We start from the raw sequence: 19883 nt of genomic DNA on the forward strand, positions 1-19883 counted from the left end.
GATACCAGTATGACAGTATCTGAATCCACAAGTAACTAAGATACAGTTTTTTAGATAGTTTATTTTCTCCATCAACCATTCTTACATTAATAAATAGTAGTTGACATAAAGTCCAAGAAGGAAGAGAGCTAATAACATATAGTATGTATTAAAAAGAAAATATAATAAAATAAAGGTTCAATATCTCTTCACTTTGGGATGGATTCTAAATAAAATTCTAAAATAAAATGCAGAATATGGGTCTGTTAGAGAGCAATTTCTCAAAGCTGGCAAAATTTACTGAAGTTTTCTCTGTTTCTACAATGTATTTCTTGCACAAGAATGAAATGTTCAAACTTCTATTCACCAAGGCAAGTGTACATGCAAGCTATGTACACCTGGGGCTCTTGCTTAGACTCAAAGTAGGATGCTTATCCTTTCCATCTAAACTGAAGAGTCAAAATGCAGATGGAAGGAAGTCACTGTGATGAAAATGATAGGGCTGTAGAGGGAGGCTATTGAAGCCAGCTAGAGCTCAGATAGTATGTGTTCCTGGTCCCAAATTCTTTTTTTCTCTCAAATTACATGTATTATACCTTCTCTTCTCTGTCTCTGTCCCCTCTAACTCTCTCCTTTCTGTCTCTACCCTGACATAATTTTAGCGTGGAAGTCCAAGGACAATTTGTACAAATAGGTTCTCTGTTTATATTGTGGACTCACTGGGGATTAATCTCCTATGTTAAGTGTGGTGACAAGAACTTTTACTCACTTTGCCATCTCTAATCTCCACACCACAGTTATAATTTCTTGATAACATTGTCTATATTTGGTCTACTTTTCTGTTTGTTTCAAGTACTGGTGACTGAATATTTTGAATATTTTGTATGTAAGATAAGTTTTCCACTCCTAAACTATACCATCTTGTTTCTGACAACTTTTAGGCATGGTCTTATCATGCAGCCTTGGCTCAATATAAAATTTGTCCTTTTGCATCAGCTTATAGTTGGGACTATAGCCTGCACCTACAGGACTATTCTTTCTCACACACTTGTAAATGAAATTTGTCTTTAGCTTTCTTCTTACCTTTGTCCTTTGGCTGCTAACAATAGTCATATAATGGACATAAAGTGTTAATGTGCCTTTGAAGTGTGGGGTTGACATCTCTCATTCTTATGTGTTTGCATTGTATTTTCACATTTGGTTGGTATCCTGGCTTCTTAGAGTGCCAAGCCTCAGCTTCTTCTTCATGACCCTCCATGCCTTCAAAACCAGTACAACCCGGGCAACTCTTACATCATTAACTTCATCTATCAGCACAACATACAACCTTGGCCACCTCTGGAACACAGCTTCTTTGTGCTTTAAGGAAAACACTTCCTAAAAGATTTCATCTCAGTGATGCTGGTCTTTTCTTAATCACTGCTAAGGTCTCACGTCTAGCCAACCAGCATCAAGCATCCCAGCAAGGCAAAGGTTTCACTTTAGTAGTTCTAGTATCTCCTCAATCACAGCTGATTCTTCAGCCCCACCTAACTAGAAAAATCCCTGTACAGTTCCCTCTGAAACTTCACAAGCCAGGCCTCCATCTTCTGCACTGTTCTCAACATTATTATTAGCTAGTGAATCCATGTTCACTGGTGAAGAATCTATAACTGCTAAGTTACTAAACCCTAAAAATCATATAAACATTTGTCCTTATTACCCATAGATAAGCAGGTAAGTGTTGTCTTCACCATTTCTCAAGAAAATGTTTCTTTGCAACAGAGACACTACAGAAATTCAACTAATCAAAATGCAAGAGTGTGGAGCCCAGTTCCAATGAATAAAAAAACACTCTCACACCTAAGGCACAGGGAACGTTGCAGAAGAGGCAGTGGTATATACAAACACATATATATATTCAATAACAATTAATGTCTAAAGAGGCTATGAATTTGAAGGAGAGCTGAGAGGGGGCATATGGGAGATTCTGAAGGAAGGAAAAAGAAGGAAGAAACATTGTAATTAAATTACATTCTCAAAAGTAAACAACAAAAATAAATATTGTAGATATACTCATAGCCTTTGCTATGTATTTTCTCTTCCACTATATTGTTAGGATACTATTATGTGTTGTCTAGTGTCCCTACTTCCTCATTTATAGACAGAAATAAGAATAGAACCATTACATGAGGTTGGTAAAATATTTAAATTTTGAAATGATGGAGAACACTTAAAACAGGACATATAATTTCACTATTAGTAAATGTTGGATATTGTTACAGGATAACACAGAATTTATTTCCTGCTTGCTGTTTTGTCTATGCTATTCTCTGGTGTGAGAGTTTGATCTTAACATCATGGCATTTTATTTACTAAATTTTATAAATTCAAACTATTTTTATGTTTTACATGAATCAAGGGGCAACTTTGCTATCTAGGAAGCACCAATAATGATATATTTAAAACTTATTCCTATTTAAATTTTCTTAGAAAATTTATGGGGCAAAGTACTCCTGAACTCTGTAAAGTTTTACTGCTCTGTCAGAAAAATTAATTAAATCTTGTTTGAAGGGCCCAGTTAAGAAAAAGGATATAGCAATTCTGAAAACATACACACCCAATATCATAAAACAAATACTACTAAATGCACAAATCACAAACGAATTCTGACACAGCAATAGTGGGTGATTTAAATATCCACTTTTATCATTAGAAATATCATATGGAGACACACACACACACACACACACACACACACACACACACACACTCACACTATCAACATTGGCCTGGGTGTAGTGGCACATGGTTTTAATCCCAGTGATCAGGAGGCAAAGGCAGGTGGGATCTATGTAAGTTCAAGGCCAACCTGGTCTACATGTCTGCATGGTGAGTTACAGATCAGCCAGGGCTATACAGAAAAACCCTGTCTTGAAAACAAAAATAAATTCAAATCAACATGGACACACTAGAGTTAAATGACATCATAAGTTAAACAAACTAAAAGACATCTATAAAAATTTTCACCAAAACACTAAAGAATACACACTGTTGTAATCATACCAAGAAGCTTTTCCCAGAACTATCAACACATCAGAAAATAAAGTAAGTCTCAAGAGATATAGGAAGGTTGAGATAATATTCTTTATCCCATCTAACCACAATGGAATAAAAGTAGGTATCAACAGTAAGAGAAACCATAGAAACTCATGGAGACTAAACAACACACTATTAAATTATGAATGACTCATAGAAGAATCTAATAACTTTGATACTTGAATATAGTTTTTTATTATTTTATTGCCACAACTATTAATTGTGGCAATCCTACAAAATATTTGTGGGTACCTATGAAAATTAAAAGCACACATGTTCTTCATCCAGCCACCCAATTAACACATTCTACTGTATAAAAGTAGGAGACTAGGAGAGTACAGTGACATTAATGGTAGTATTGGTTGTAATTGCAACAACAGAAATGACATAAAGAAGAACTATAGATTAAGTGTTCTGTTTTCTCATTTAGGAACATAAAGCAGAAATCTCAAACTGTGAAAGGGGAAGGACACCCACCAGTTCAGCTGGGTTCTAGATAAGGGGATAAGTGCACAAGATCCAGTTACCATACAGAAAGACAAAGCCCTCCACACAGGCTTGTAACATAATTCAGCTGATTGTTGGAAAGAAGCTCACAGGTTTAAGAATTCTGGTAAACAGAAATGGTAGGGAAGGAATATTTTAATTCAAACATCTGTATTAAATTACTCCCTTTACCTTTAATCCCAAGTTTCTTTACAGCAGATGCTGACTTGAGCAGGAGGTCTGAAAGTTCAATATCCCCACCATCTAAATTCAACGTTTCAGATAGCTCTGAAAAATAAGAACAACATTATTCAGCAGTGACAGAAATAACCTATGTCTAAGCACAGCTTCCCCCAGCTATTTACATAGGTCAGGTAACCTGCACAAGCAGACTGTCTGGTTTATCCTTGCTGGAAGGTGGTATTTTGTAAATGTGCCTTTTAAGAGTGCAAGTCAGGAAATTAACAGAGTCATGAGAGGTTTTGCCAGCCTGCAGTCAGGCAATTGGTTATTACATTATGAAGTGTTTCTCTTATTTTGTTAGTTTTCATTTGTTAGTTTTATTATACAAATAGTACTTCATTATTATTTAGACTGTTAGAGTCTCTGATGACTCCATATAAATTTTAAAATGGACTTTTTTACTCTGGTAAGATATTTTTATAATTCTAGGGATTTTTCTGCAGGCTGTGGTTAATTTCTGTGCTAGTGTCAGATAACCAATACAGTTTAATATTGTTTATATTTTCAATTCATAAAATCTAGTGCTGAGAATTATGCAGAAGTTTTTCATGATTTTATTTTCACAATAATTAAGAACAGTCATTACTGAATTATACGGATGTATAGATAGTAAAAAATACGTTTTCTACATATAACAATCTCATTATGTACTCTACTTTCTAGAGAAAAACTAGCTTTATGAAAATGTGATTAGCAGTGAGTGTTGTTGGTACACGCCTTTAATCCTGACACAGTGGGGAGCATAGGTAGTCCATCTCCATGAGTTCTAGCTAGCCTGTTTGTATAGCAACTTTCAACTCTGATGTGGCTACTGGACCCTGTCTCAATAAAAAGTTGCTGATTTTGATTACACCATTGTTTGAATTTCATAGAAATGTAATATACTCTCATTTAAGAACATTGCAGAGTAAATGAAAGGCATAAGGCATGAAGGAAATCAGTTAACTTATCTTGGTTAGAAATACGGGGTAATATATACACAAAATTCTATTTCTGATCAGGATCTCGAAATCTTCTAACAGGTATCTATTTACAGGAAAAGCATGGTGGGTTTGTAATATAGGCTGTTTGTTCGAAGAGCCCATTCATAAGGATATCTGTTCAGTGGGAACAGAATACACAATTTTGTTTCAATACATATGAAAGCATTCCTTTACCTTTAATGATTTTGATATTTGGAGGAGAGGCAGTCATCAGCACTGTATCATCAAATTCAACATTGTTTCTAACTATCGGTTCAGGTTTAGGCTGTTCTGAAAAAGAGAATAAAGTTATTGACACACTAAATAAACTAATTTCAAAATTTAAAGATGCAAAAATCAACTCATTACACACATATATGTAAATACATTTAAATTAAAATGTAATTACATTACTTCCCCCTTCCCTTTTCTACCTTGAGGCCTTCCCGTGTTCTTTCCCTGTAGCTCTATCAGGTGCTCCCATTCTGAAATTAATAGTCTTTTTTCTTTGATTATTATCATTACATGTATATGTACAAATATATAAATACAGTCTGTCATGTCTGTTTTTTGTTGTTTGTATGTATATGGTTTCAGGGATGCCCACATTAGAATGGAGAAGCAATTGGGGTGCTCATGCCTAGGAGAGGCCAATTCTCTCAGTAGTTTCAGAATTACTTTCCTGTAGGTCTTTGTCTAGGGAACCTGTGAGATTTTTTTTTCTCTAAGTTAGCAAGTTTAAAGATATTGTCATTGTTTAGATTTTAGAGAAATCGATCAATCTTTTCTAATGCCCAGCCTCCTAACTCCTTAGAAATTTACACAAAGAAGTTTAATCTGCAAACATAGGTTCTCTTTGAATTTACCTTGTGTGGTCATTGATATTTCATGTAAGTCTATAATAATAGCACAAGTAGGGGCTGGGGAGACAGCACAGTAGACAAAGTGCTATACAAGCATGCAGGCCTGAGGTTAGTTTTCAAGCACCCATCTATAATGTTTTGGGCTATAGCAAGTTACTGAAATATGAGTGCTGGGGCAGTGACACATGAGGATGCTTGAAGCTTGATGTTCAGATAATCTCACTCTGCATTTGGTGAGATACTCTCCCTCAGAAAATGGGTTTCATTCTTAAAGTATAAAAATTAATGTGGGGCTCCACAGCTTCTGTTCCAAATGCCTAGTCTAACTGTGTAAAAATTTATTGAATTCTACAGACTTTGAGTCTGGTTAATTTAATTGGGTGATGCTTTTTATTTTTACAAGGTTCTTTAAATAATAAAATTTATAAAATTAAAGAGAAGAAAGAATAAACTTGAGATCAACAGGAGAAGATACGTGGACATCAACCTTAGGCTTCCACAGGAATGCATGCACACATACACACATACACATAAACAGGAACATGTACACATGCAATCCTCCTCTATACTCATAAAGGATTATTTATAAGGAAAAATAATAGAGCAGAGAGTATACATGCAGGCAAATATGTGTATTTTATATATGCATATAAAGATATACACTTATACACATAAAACAAATCTCTAAGAACATTTATCTATTCATCTGGATGTGTCCAAGCATATGTGTATGTGGAAATAACAGAATATGACTTGTGAGAGCCAGATCTGTCCTCTATAGTGTGTTTGTTCCAAGGATTGACTCAGGTTATCAGACCTGGTGAAACTAGTACCCTTAAGCCATCTTGTCAGGGCTAATTCAGTTCACTCTTTTATAAGTGTATATTAATTGCACAAAGTATGTGAAAAGCTTTAAATGCTTTTAAATGTAAAACTTTTACATTTGAAAGCTTTTCACATTTAAAAGCTTTAAATGTGAATTCTAATTTTCCATATGATTTTTATTTCTGAATGTGTCTCTCTATGGCCAATTTAAAACCACAATATCAAATTTACTATCATGTATGTTTTCTTCTAAATTTTCTTTTAATATTTTATAATTCAGTTCTTCCTTGTATTTCTTTAATACATGCTGAGGTATTTTTGAAAATAGTTCAAGTTAAAGGCCCAGTTTTATGCCTCTTGCTTAGGGATATAGAGTTTTTCCAGCACCATGTGTGGCAGACTCCAGTGAATGGAGTTGGTGCCCTCAACCATGAAGAGTTTACTTGTGGGTTGCTTCTTCTGTTTCGCTGGCCTATGTGACATCTGTCTGTATGCCAGAACCATTATGTCTGTGGCTTGGTAACATAATTGGAAATTATGAAGTATGAATTTTTCTAGCTTGTTCTTTTTACATACTATTTTGATTATTACTGCTTTTCAAGATTTCATATGAAGTTGAAAATGGACTTTACTACTTTTGCAAAAACATCTTTCAGACTGTTTTGATTGTTACAATTTTGATGTCTGTCATATTTCAGTCCATAAAAAGTCTAGTGTTGGATACAATACTGAGATATAGGTTTCTTATGCATAATAGGCACAACTGTTCTTTTTTCAGGCATAACTGTTAATTGTATTTTTTCAGGTAACACCTATTAAAACTAAAAGCATATATTTGCCTGTAATTCAACAACACCTTTAAAAAAACTACTTCATAGAAACATAAGTAGAGTAATAAACAGTGTGAAAAGATATTTATAACTGCATTAATTGTGGTTATGACAGAAATACAAAGGACATTCAGCAAAGGAACTATTGATAAGAGTGATATACTTTCTTTCCAGAAAATCATGCAGGAAATTAAGACATGAGACAGTAAGCAAATCTAACAACTCACCTGGATTATATGTAAGGGGAATCTATGCACAGGATTGTATACCATACAGAACCACAAAACCCTCTGTGCATGTATTTATTTGTAGGGAAACATGGGAACACATGTGGGGGGTTGTGACATTAGCTGATTGTTCTAAGGGACCATTTAACCATACTAGTAAATGGAATAAACTTTTATTCTATATGTCTGTATTACACTGTTTCTTTTACCTTTATAGTTATGGGTTTTTACAGGAGAAGGTGAAGTGTTCAGATTATTTAGAAATGCTAAACTTTTCTCTTCAAATTTTTAGTTTTCTTTTTTCTCTGAAACTGGAGAACAATATAATTGAATTATACTAAGAAACTAACTATTTTATCTTTGAAAAAGTTCAAATAAATATTAATCTCCCTATAAGCCACAGCTTCTGTACATTGTTTTCAGTGGTTTGGGTAAAGGTCTGAAACAGCACTGGTATATTCTGTCTGAATTTCCCTTTCCTTTCAGAAAAGTACACTATGAATAAGAGAGTATATGTATGGACAGTGTTGCACCAGATCTCCCTCTCCCTCTCCCTTTCTTCCCTCTCCCTCCCCTCCCTCTCTCCCTCTCTCCTTCTCTCCTCTCTCCCCCCTCCCTCCCCCTCTCCCTCTGTTCCCTCTCCCTCTCCCTTCCTCTCCTTCCTTTCCCTTCCTCTCCTCCCTCTCCCTCTCTTTCCTCTCCCCCTCTCCTCCCTCTCCTCCCTCTCTCTCCTCCTCTCTCCCTCTTCCCTCTCTCCTCTCCCCTCTTCCCCCTCTTTCCTCTTCCCCCTCTCCCCTCCCCTCTCCCCTCTTTCCCCCCTCTCCTCCCCTCTCTCCCCTTCTCTGTTGTTTCTCTCCCCTGTCTCTCTCCTGCTTCTCTCTCCCCTGTCTCTCTCCCCATCTCTCTTCCCTGTCTCTCTCTCCATCTCTCTCCCCTCCTTTTCTCCCCCTCTTCTCTCTCCCCTCTCCCTCCCCTCCCCTTGCCATCCCCCTCTTCTTGCCATCCCCCTCCCCTTGCCACCCCCTCCCCTTCCCCCTCCCCCTCTCCCTCCCCCTCCCCCTCTCCCCTCTCTGTCTCTCTCTGTGTTTTGTTAGTTTGTTTTCAGTCCTAAGGATTGAATGTAGGTGTTTCTGTATGCTAGACAAGTACATTAAGTGACAGCAGTCCTGACTTTGCTACTTCTTTTGGGATAGGTTCTAAGTTATCTGGCCTTGAGACTTCACGTCTAGCTCATGTGGACTTTATCATCCTCCTGCTGAAGCCTCTGGAGTAGCTGGAATTATAGACTTGTGCCACTAGGTCTATCATCTTTCTTTCTTCTTCCCTGTTTCTGATACTAGCCATTCATGAATTTCCAAATGATTAGTGATAGCTACCTTTTAAATTTTTTCCATATATCTCTGATTGTCATAACATTTTCCTAGGAGAGGTATCTTTTAGAATAATTAGCTCAGTTTCACCCGAGTTTTGTTGTTTTAGATTTTCATTAATATATTTTTCATGTTTTACCTTTTTGTTCTGTCTGTAAGGTCATTCTAAAAATACATTGCTAAATTTAGTGTCATGCAGGGCTTTCCTTATATTTTCTTTTAATACTTCTACAATTTAGTATTACTTATAGGTGTTTGATTTGTGTTGAATTAGTTTTGAATATAGATTAAGCTCAGGTCTATGTTTCATCCTCCTCCTTGGGGATATCCAGTTTCCTCTGCACCACCTGTGATAGAATGTTTTTCCCTCTGAGTGGTTTTAATACTCTTAACCATGTAGCTGAGAGGAGGTTACTTTTGGGAGATCTTTGCTATTTGCTATTGTTCTACATATCATCTGTCTGTCTGCCAGACAGGTTTTTTTTTTTTTTTTTTTTTTTTTTTTTTGGTGGAGTTGGGGAAAGAGTATTTAGAAGGTGACACAAAGATGTACCTGATCATCTCAATATTGGGGTATACTTAACAATAAGTTATTAAATGCCATATGTGCACATTTCTATAGTCTCTGTTGTCATGATGAATGTTTTTTTCTTTTATTAAAATATTCTTGTCTTATATAATATATCCTGATTATAGTTTCTCATTCCTCTACTCCTCCCAGTTCCTTCCCACCTTTTCTCCCTTCTGGATCTACTTCCTTTCTGTCTCTCATTAGAAAAAACAGGTTTCTAAGAGATAACAACCAAACATAACAAAATAAAATATATTATATCAAAGTTAGACATGGCAACAGACAGGTGGAAAGGAGTCCCAAGAGCAGGCACAAGAGTCAGAGACCCATTTATTCTTACTCTCAGGAGTCCCATAAAAATACTAAGATAAACACTATAATATCTATGCAAAAGACCTGGTGTATACCCATGTAGTTCAGAGGGCCTTGTTCTTCTGGTGTCCTCTATCTCCTCTGGTTCTTACACTTTTCTACCTCCTCTTCTATGGGGTTCCCTGAGTTCTGAGGGGGAGAGATTTGATGGATGGCTGAATAAATGTATGCCAGATATATAATATCTGCAGCTTGATAGCATGTTTGAAAATTACAAAGTGTAACTCTTTCTAATTTGTTCTTTTCCAAGGTTATTTATAGTATTATGGTTTCTGAAGATTTCATGTTGAATTTTAAAATGGACTTTTCTATTGTAAGAGGTCTTTGTAATTCCAGGAAAATTTCCCCAGAGCCTCTAAATCATAACTTTGTGGTACTGGCATCTCAACAGCATAATTTAATAGTTTATATTTCCAATTTATAAGTAGTCCAGTGCTGACTAACATATCTGGAAATAGGGTTTTTTTGTGCATTTCTTGGCAAAATTATTAACTGTGATACTTCTCAAAAGTATTTGGGAGTATCTATTAAAGTAAAATTTAACACACAAATCCTATGTATATTATTTACAAAAATGTAAGCAGCATATAAAAGTGTATGCAAAGATATTTGCTGCATTTCTGATGGAATTGCAACAAACACTAAAAACTAAAGGTCTTTCAGTAAGACTTCTTGACTAACTCATGACACATTCCCGTTTAGAATATCATACTTAAGAGGAAGGAGATCTGCCAAACACTGACTGTCTGAAGGCCCACAGGCTGGGGACAGTGTTAAATAGAAGCAGTGGGAGTGAAGTGCAGTGGTACATCAAACATTTGTGCAACATTGACTCCTTTACCTTTATGTTTCTGCTTTTTGATAGATGTCAAAGCACCTTGTTTCTTTAACTTTTGATGTTTAGACTGTCCTGAAAAATGAGAAAAAAAATGTCATTAAATTGTACTAAAAGTAAATTAACTTCATCCTTTGAAAGTTAGGACAAGGGTCCCTTCCCATCTGGACCAGAGCACTGAGCAGATCTTGGGTGGCAGCTCTGCCCCCCAATCTCTAAGAACCCAAAGGAAGCGGGGATCCCAGGTACTCTAACTCAGGCAGTATCTTAGGTAATCAGACAGCAAGACCTGCCCCAAACAGGGAGTAATTGGGACCCACAAAGACCCAGGAAGTCACTCCCAGAGCACTGGTTTCCCTTGGTCTGGGCCAGAGCACTGAGCAGATCTTGGGCGGCAGCTCTGTCCCCAATCTCTAAGAACCCAGAGGAAACAGGGCTCCCAGAGCTCTAACCTGGGCAGCATCCTGTCTGCACTTGAGCAATGAGCAGATTTTGGGCCCCAGCGCTTACCCCAGTAGTTACACCAACCCCACAAACTTCTGATACAACCAAGATAATAGGAAAGACAGGCTCCAGTCAGGGACAGGGCAGGTAGCACTAAGGAGTTACAGATGGTAAAAGGTAAGCACAGAAACATAAGCATCAGTAACCCAGGGTACTTGGCATCATTAGAACCTAGTTCTCCCACACTAGAAAGTCCTGAATTCTCCATATCACCAGGAAAGCAAGATTCAGATTTAAAATCACTTCTCATAATGATGATAGAGGACTTTAAGAAGGACATAAATAACACTCTCAAAGAATTTGAGGAGAACACAGGTAAACAGGTAGAAGCCCTTAAAGAGGAAACACAAAAATCCCTTAAAGAATTACAAGAGAACACAACCAAACAGGTGAAGGAACTGAACAAAACCACCCAGGACATAAAAATGAAAGTAGAAACAATCAAGAAATCACAAAGGGAGACTATGCTGGAGACAGAAAACCTAGGAAAGAAATCAGGAGTCATAGACACAAGCATCACCAACAGAATACAAGAGATAGAAGAAAGAATCTCAGGTGCAGAAGATACCATAGAAAATATCAACACAACTATCAAAGAAAATGCAAAATGCAAAAAGTTCTTAACACAAAACATCCAGGAAATCCAGGACAAAATGAGAAGACCAAACCTAAGGATAATAGGTATAGATGAGAGTGAAGATTTCCAACTTAAAGGGCCAATAAATATCTTCAACAAAATTATAGAAGAAAACTTCTCTAACCTAAAGAAAGAGATGCCCATAAACATACAAGAAGCCTATAGAACGCCAAATAGACTAGACCAGAAAAGAAATACCTCCCATCACATAATAATCAAAACACCAAGTGCACAAAACAAAGAAAGAATATTAAATGCAGTAAGGGAGAAAGGCCAAGTAACATATAAAGGCAGACCTATCAGAATTACACCAGACTTCTCACCAGATACTATAAAAGCTAGAAGATGCTGGACAGATGTCATACAGACCCTAAGAGAACACAAATGCCAGCCCAGGCTACTATACCCAGCAAAACTCTCAATTACCATAGATGGAGAAACCAAGATATTCCATAACAAAACCAAATTTACACAATATCTTTCCACAAACCCAGCACTACATAGGATAATAGCAGGAAAGCTCCAATACAAGGAGGGAAATTATACCTTAGAAAGAACAAGAAAGTAACCCTCTTCCAACAAATCCAAAAGAAGATAGCCACACAAAGATAACTTCACCTCTAATAACAAAAATAACAGGAGACAACAATCACTGTTCCTTAATATCTCTTAACATCAATGGACTCAGTTCCCCAATTAAAAGACATAGGCTAATGAACTGGATACGTAAATGGGACCCAGAATTTTGCTGCATACAGGAAACCCACCTCAGTACAAAGACAGACTCTATCTTAGAGTAAAAGGCTGGAAAACAATCTTTCAAGCAAATGGTCCTAAGAAACAAGCTGGAGTAGCCATTCTAAAATCTCCAGCCCAAGAACACAAAGGGTGGGGGACTCATGGCTCTACCTGTATAGGTAGTTGAGGGTGGCCTTGCCTGGCATCAGTGGAAGTGGAGGGCCTTGGTACCTGAAAGTTTGGATTCCCTAGTGCTGGGGAATTGTAAGAGCAGGGAGGCAGGAATGAGAGAATGGTGGGAGCACACCCTCATAATAATTGGAGTGGGGGAATGGAATAAGGGGTTAGGCATCAGTGGAAGTGGAGGGCCTAGGTGCCCAAAAGTTTGGATTTCCTGATGTTGGAAAATTTGAGAGCAGGAAGGCAAAAAATGGGAGTATGGTGGGAACACACCCTCATAAAAACTCCCAGAATTGTATGGATTAGACATGACAGAGGCAGGCCGCCTTAAGACTAGATTCCAGAATTCAAACAAACAATTATCTTGATACTAAAATTTGTTTTGAGAATTTTTATATTGCAGAATACATAGCCTTGGTGTATCAAGCAACCTGAGCAGACCTGCTCAAACCTCTGATGTCCTGGAATTCCAGCTGGATGCAGTGAAGACACAGTGTCAGAGGCTTATCAATTTATTCTTCCCCCAACCCCTCTTCTAATATCTCAACACCCATAATCAGCTTGAAGAAGTTAATGAAAAGTCGGCGCCCCTATTCCCTGGGCTTGGGGACTGAGGTGGTTAATATTGGGCTGTCTTTCTAGGGAAAAGTAGTGGGTTTTTTTGGAACAGGGAGGATTAGCTAGGATTTATTGCATAGCCATAACCTACTGGTAGAAATATGTATAATTGTTATTAAGATGAAGTTCTACTTTCTTAAATGGTACAAAATTTACTTTGATTTCAGATTTAAGGTTTTCATTGGTACAAGCTTCTTATTGATATAAAAGTGAGATGAATATTGATACTCTCATAGGCATTGTGCCTGTATAACACATTTAGGAATACAAGGCTTAGACCCAGTCCTTCTTTAACTTTTTAAACTTATTTGAGATGGTTAGCCTGTGAGTTAAGGGACTATAGCAAATTCGTGGCTTTATTGTTAGGGTGTTTTCTATATTTTCTTTAGAAATAGCTGAGAGGAGTTAACAGACAACAGTCCAGATTGCCTTACATAAAATTGGTTTTCAAAACATCAGAAGTCCACAGAATTGATGTTATAAACATGTCTGTATTAATGTTCATTTTGATTAGAGACCTGTCTGCTCCTGACAGCTTCCTGGCTTGGATTGAAGCATTGGATTGGAAATTGAGCATCCTTGAAGTTACTCTAGTTGTGCAGAGACAGTCAAGAATTGCCTCTTTCCATCTACAGACAAATTACTGTCCAGAAAAGGACACACTTGCAGAATAGTCGACTGATTATATCTGCCAAGACAGAGTAATCAGCCCTTAATAATTTGGCATCACTGGGTCTGTCAGATGATCCTGGGCCAGAAGGCTGAAGATCGGATGCTCCAACGTTCTGTAGTATAGGGACTGTCCAGGTGTTCAGCAGTCTCTATAAATTGGCTATGTTTTAGAAGCTATGTTTTGTGCTTCCTATAATTTCAGTTAACTCAGTCATTCTGGATTTCTGATGGGGTTGAAAACTTATAGTCTCATAGCCAATCCTTGCTATTTACTTTGAGAGAAAAGATTTGAGAGGATGGTTTTCAGCTGACATTCATTCTAAAGCCAAGAAAAAAAAAAAAGCCAGGTTCAGAACTAAGTCTTATTTAGGAGAGATGACAGAGGTTCTGCTTAGTCAACAAAATGATAGACTGGGTATTAGGTCTGTCTTGCACCTTACTGACATAAATTGGTATAGTTATGCTCTAACTGTATTTTGAGAGAAAAGTTTTATTTTAACAGGAAGGGTGATTTGTAGGAGGAGCTAAGGTGGGAGGAGTAAGGAGAGGAGGAGGAGAAGGAGAGGAGGAGCTAGGTGATGAGAGAGAAAGAGAGATGAGGGCCAGACATGGAGGCAGATGTTCACATGTCTCCGCCAGTCAAAGATAGTTGATATATCTAGGTTGGGTATTAGGTTACACTTCTGATTGATATTGAGCTTTACCAAATTTATAAAGCCATTGGTTAACATTAAAAAATTGTATAAAAGCAAAAAGGAGAAGGGGTTATGGGATAGGGGTTTCCTAGGGAGGGGAAATGGGGAAAGGGGATGGCATCTGAAATGTAAATAAAATATCCAATAAAAAAAAAAAAGAAAAAAAAAGGAGCAAACTGAAAAAAAAAAAAAAAAAAAGATTTGCCAGGACAAAGATAGAGCAAAGACAGAGGGAATGGCTAGCCAATGAATGCCCCAAATTGAGGGCCATCTCCCAGTCCAATACCTGACAGTATTAATGACACTGTTATGCTTGCAGATAAGAGCCTAGCATTACTGTTTTTGGAGAGGCTCTACCCATCATCCAATGGAAAGAGATGCATGACCCACAGCCAAATTTTAGATGGAGCTCAGGGGGTCTGATAGAACAGTTGAGTGAAGAGGACAGGACCTCCACAGGAAGACCAACAGAGTCAACTAACCTGGACCCTTGGGAGATGTCAGAGACTGAACTACCAACCAAAGTGTCTTAGTTAGGGTTTTTACTGCTGTGAACAGACACCATGATCAAAACAACTCTTGTAAAAACAATATTTAATTGGGGCTGGCTTACAGGTTCAGAGGTTCAGTTCATTATCATCAAGGCAGAAACATGGCAACATCTAGGTAAGCATGGTGCAGGAGGAGATGAGAGTTCTACATTTTCATCTGTAGGCTGCTAGCAGAATACTGGCTTCCAGGCAGCTAGGACTAGGGTGTAAAAGCTCATGCCCACAGTGACATACCTACTCCAACGGGGCCACACCTCCAAATAGTGCCATTCCCTGGACCAAGCATATTCAAACCATGACATTCCATTCCCTGGCCCCCACAGGCTTGTTAAAACACGAGTCTATGAGAGCTATAACTAAACATAACATAATGAGAAGTACATTTAGACCAACTTTAAGAGGTGAGCATGGGCTGGACCTAGGCTCTCTGCATACATGTAACAGATGTACAGCTTGGTCTTTGGGTAGGCCCTCCAATAACTAGAACAGGGGCTAGCCCTGAAACTGTGGACTACCTGCCTGTGGACCCATTTTTCTAGTCAGGCCACCTTGTCTGGCTTCTGTGGGAGAGGATGAGCCTAGTACTGCAGTGACTTGATGTGTAGGGAAGGGAAGGAAGGGAAAAAGTAGTTTATGAGGGGATGAAGAGGGCAGAATGGGGAGAGGATCTGCATAAGGGGGTACTGGAAGGAGGGGGCTGATATTGGGATGTAAAGTGCATAAATAAATAAATTAAATAAATAAAAAGTAGAACATGTTTGAAAAAAAAAAGAAAGTTAGGACAAATTCTATCCCCTTTCTAAAGCACAGTAATTTTGACAAAGCTGCACAGATATCTGAGTTTTTCTTGTCTAGTAGCTATAAAAGTGTAAGTCAAGGATATTGGAGAAGATCTAGGTGTGTTGGCACATACCTACTCATGTTTCTGCTGCATGGGAGGCTGGTGTGGGTAAAATGGAGACTTGTGGACCAGGTTGTCCCAAATAGTGAATTTGATGACAGCCTTGTATACAGAAAGAACAATGTCTTGTCTCAAATGATAAAACTGGACGGTTAAAGACATCATTTAGTTGTTGGAACACTTGCCTACTATCCATAAATCCTTGAATTCAATTACCAGCATTATGCATAGCAGGCATGGCAGTATGTGTCTATAATCCCAACACTCAGGAGGTGGCAATTGATGGATCAAAATTTAATGTCAGTGTTGGCTACATAAGGAGTTTGAAGCCTGCTTGACCTATACAAAACCTCTTCTCCCAAGCAAAAATCTCCAAACAAAAGAGAACCCAAAATATAATAATTAAAATAGTTTCAGAGTCTGTTCACTTGAAAACAAATGCTGAAATTAAAATGCAGAATCTGCCCAACAGGAATGTTTTTATATCTCCAATATATTTCTTGCAAAAAAATAAAACGTTCCATTCTTTTATTCACTAAGGTAAGTGTTTCTGTGAACAATGTACACCTGCTGCTCTTTCTCCACTCCAAAGTTGAATGCTCTGGTAGAAAACTACTTACCCTCACAGTGTTTCAATGCACAAAAGGAGATCACTGTTTATTCTCTCTAAACAAATAGGAGGGTCACTGAGACTGAGACCACTGTGCTGCACATGTCAGGGCTGTAAAGGGAAGGTTGCTCAAGGACCACATGATCATGGTCCCAACTTCTTGACATCTCAGCCAATATTTGTTCTTTTATCCCTTTCTAACCTAGGGATTCATGTATGGTAAGCATGTGATACTAGTGATCAACAGTCATAACCATCCCACTTTTTATTTTATGTTTTTGATTTTGAGACAGTGTCTTGCTAAATTGTCAAAGCTGGCCCTGAAAATTCCACCCAGTCTTGGTCTGTGAAGCAGCTGGATATGCAGGCCTGTGTCTCTAGGTCTAGTTTCTTCTTCTTTCATTTCTTCCTATGTCCCTTCCTGATAGCAGCTATCCAATAGATGTGCAGGTTTCCACCACTGACTTGACCTTCTTAGGAGTAATGTCTACATTGATGCACTTTCCCTAGTTCTTACCTGAGGTTTAGATCTCAAGTAATACAGCACCACTATGAGACAAAGATATGAGCATATTCACCGATCCTAGGGGTTACCTTTTATTTTATTTAATTTTCATTAGAAAATATTAAATGTATAAAGTTACATTATTCTCTGGTGTTCAAATTTCAAAATTCTGATGAAGCCCAATTTGTCCACATTTTTTCTTTCTTGACTATGTGTTTGATGCCAATTCAAAAATACATTGCATCTGCAGGATTTCCCTGTTTCCTTTAATTCTTTCACAGTTTTGCTCTATCTTTCTTTGATTCATGTTGACTTTTATTTTGAACCTAGTTTAAGCTGAGGACTCCCTTTTATATATCTACATGAGGATACCCAGTTTCCCCAGCACCACATATAGCAGAATGCTTTATCCACATTGATACTCTTGACCGTGTAAGGTGACAGTTTAATTTTGGGATCTCTAGTATAATTCACTGGCCTGGGCCTCATCTGTGTATGAACCATAATGTCTCCATTACTGTATCCTGGAAGAATGTTTAGGAATTATAAAGTGACTCTTGATACTGTTCATTTTGAGATTTAGACTATTACAGTCTCTGAAGATACTATATAAATTTAAAAATGGCCCTCTCTATTTTTGTAAAATATTTTTCAGAATTCTAATGAGTTTTCAGTCTTTAGATAACTTTCTGTTGTATTAACATAAAAATAACATACTTTTATATTGTTAATTTTTTAATCCATTAAGTGTCTAGTTCTAAGATATAGAAAAATAGTTATTTTATTTATTTATTTAAATATTTATTAAAATAGAGTTATGTATTTATAGTTTGTGAACTATAAATATTTTGGAAATATACATGTTTTGGGAGCAATATGTGCTAAAATTAAAATCGTATATATATTTCAACAATATTATATACTTTATTTTATTTATTTTATTTTTTGTGTGTGTTTCTGTGATGTGATATGTGTGTATGTGTGTGTGTATGTATGCATATGTGCATACTAGTGTGCTTCCCCAAGTGTGCTCTTATAGAGGACAGAAGTTAGTGGTGAGTGCCTTTCTTTATTACTTTCCATTTATTTTTTGAGATACAGTATCTTTACTGAACCTGGAGCTCACCATTTGGCAGATTAGCCAGCAAAAGAAGCCCCAGGATCTATACTAGCTCTGGGATTACAGATGCACACCATCTAGTTTTTTCTGTGGGTTGTGGAGATCTGAACTCAGGCCCTCATCCTTGTACAGTGAACATTTTATCGTATGAGCCACATTCCCAACCTTACCTACTCAAATATACAGAAACACCAATACAAGCAGCATAGTAAAAATGTACAAAGTTGATTGCAATATTGATTAATGCCCTAATAAACATCATTAAAAATGAACTATTGAATAAATTATGACATAATGACCTTTTAAAACATTAAGCACAGAGATGGAAATATGCTAGTTTACTTGGTTTAAAAATAAAGGATATCTATGCACAGGATTCTATGACTGCAGAACCACCAAGACCTGCATGCAAATGTCTATTTACAGACAAGCATGGGAGCACATGCTGGGCTTGTATGGTTCTTTGTTGGGAGGGGTCACAGGATTGAGAATTCTGATGAATAGAAACAGTGGGACGAGAACATAATTTTATTTAATGTGCTTGTCTTTTTTTTTCTTTTTTTCTTTTTTTACCTTTAAGTGTATTTGAAGATCTGCCTGAAATACGCAGGTGTTTTTCTAGTTCAGCACTTTGCTTTTTTACACTGGTTGGTTTCGTATGCCCTGAAAAAAGGCATCATAATATAATTACATTAAAAAATTCAACCAATTTTAACTTTTAAAAACATAAAATAAACCCTGCCAATACACTTCTTTTTCTTATAAATTTAGGTAAGACACAAAGTAGCTGTGTTATAAGAATACAAGTTGGGAAACTCAAGACTATAACTGTCTTTGGGAAGGTGAGGGAAGTATCTTGACACCTGAGATGCTTGGGGTTGGAAATCTAGGCATCAACCTGGTCTAAATATTGAATTTGATGCAAGCCTTACTATATTAAAAAAAAAGAAAAAGAAAAAAGAAAAAAAAAAGAAATGCTCTATTAAAAACACTAGAATATCATTAAAACTATAGGATAATATACAATCTCATGAGTCACTTAATTCTGTATTATGGATGGTATTTAACTAAAGACAAAGATATTTTTATAAAAAGGTAGCACTTTTAAAATTTTATTTATTTAGTCACTTTATATCCCCACTACAGTTCCCCCATGGCAAGAATCTGACATGGGCCAAGGACAAGGAAAAGGGCTGCTTGGCAGGAATATGACATTGGCCAAGGACAAGGAAGTAAGCTTCAGGCAGGAATCTGACATTAGGCTAGAGCAAAGAAGTAATTTTAGGTAGGAATCTACATCTTAGGCTAGAACAAAGAAGTAATTTTAGGTGGGAATCTAAATCTTAGGCTAGAACAAAGAAGTAGGCTTCAGACATAAAAATGACCTTGGGCTAGGACAGGGAGGAAGGCTCAGATACTTTGGTCCTCCTGATAAGCAATTAGAAACTCAGTGATTATAGGAGTGATCACAATTTAGTGATCTCAGGAGTGCTCACGTAATTAGGTTTAAT

General features: G+C 37.1%; 1 protein-coding gene across 2 annotated transcripts in view; it reads right to left on the reverse strand.

Annotated features, from left to right (window-relative positions):
- The window catches only part of Ccdc7 (coiled-coil domain containing 7), a 297148-nt gene that overhangs the window by 60012 nt on the left and 217253 nt on the right, over positions 1-19883 (reverse strand). For both annotated transcript variants that reach the window (XM_076916072.1, XM_076916071.1), the window contains exons 42-45: positions 18946-19035; positions 10648-10716; positions 4944-5039; positions 3736-3831 (exon numbers count right to left, since the gene is read on the reverse strand). In XM_076916072.1, coding sequence (XP_076772187.1) covers positions 3736-3831; positions 4944-5039; positions 10648-10716; positions 18946-19035 — 351 coding nt within the window. The remainder of the gene's footprint in view (positions 1-3735; positions 3832-4943; positions 5040-10647; positions 10717-18945; positions 19036-19883) is intronic.

Source organism: Arvicanthis niloticus, chromosome 18, assembly GCF_011762505.2.
Source record: "Arvicanthis niloticus isolate mArvNil1 chromosome 18, mArvNil1.pat.X, whole genome shotgun sequence".
NCBI lineage: Eukaryota > Metazoa > Chordata > Mammalia > Rodentia > Muridae > Arvicanthis > Arvicanthis niloticus.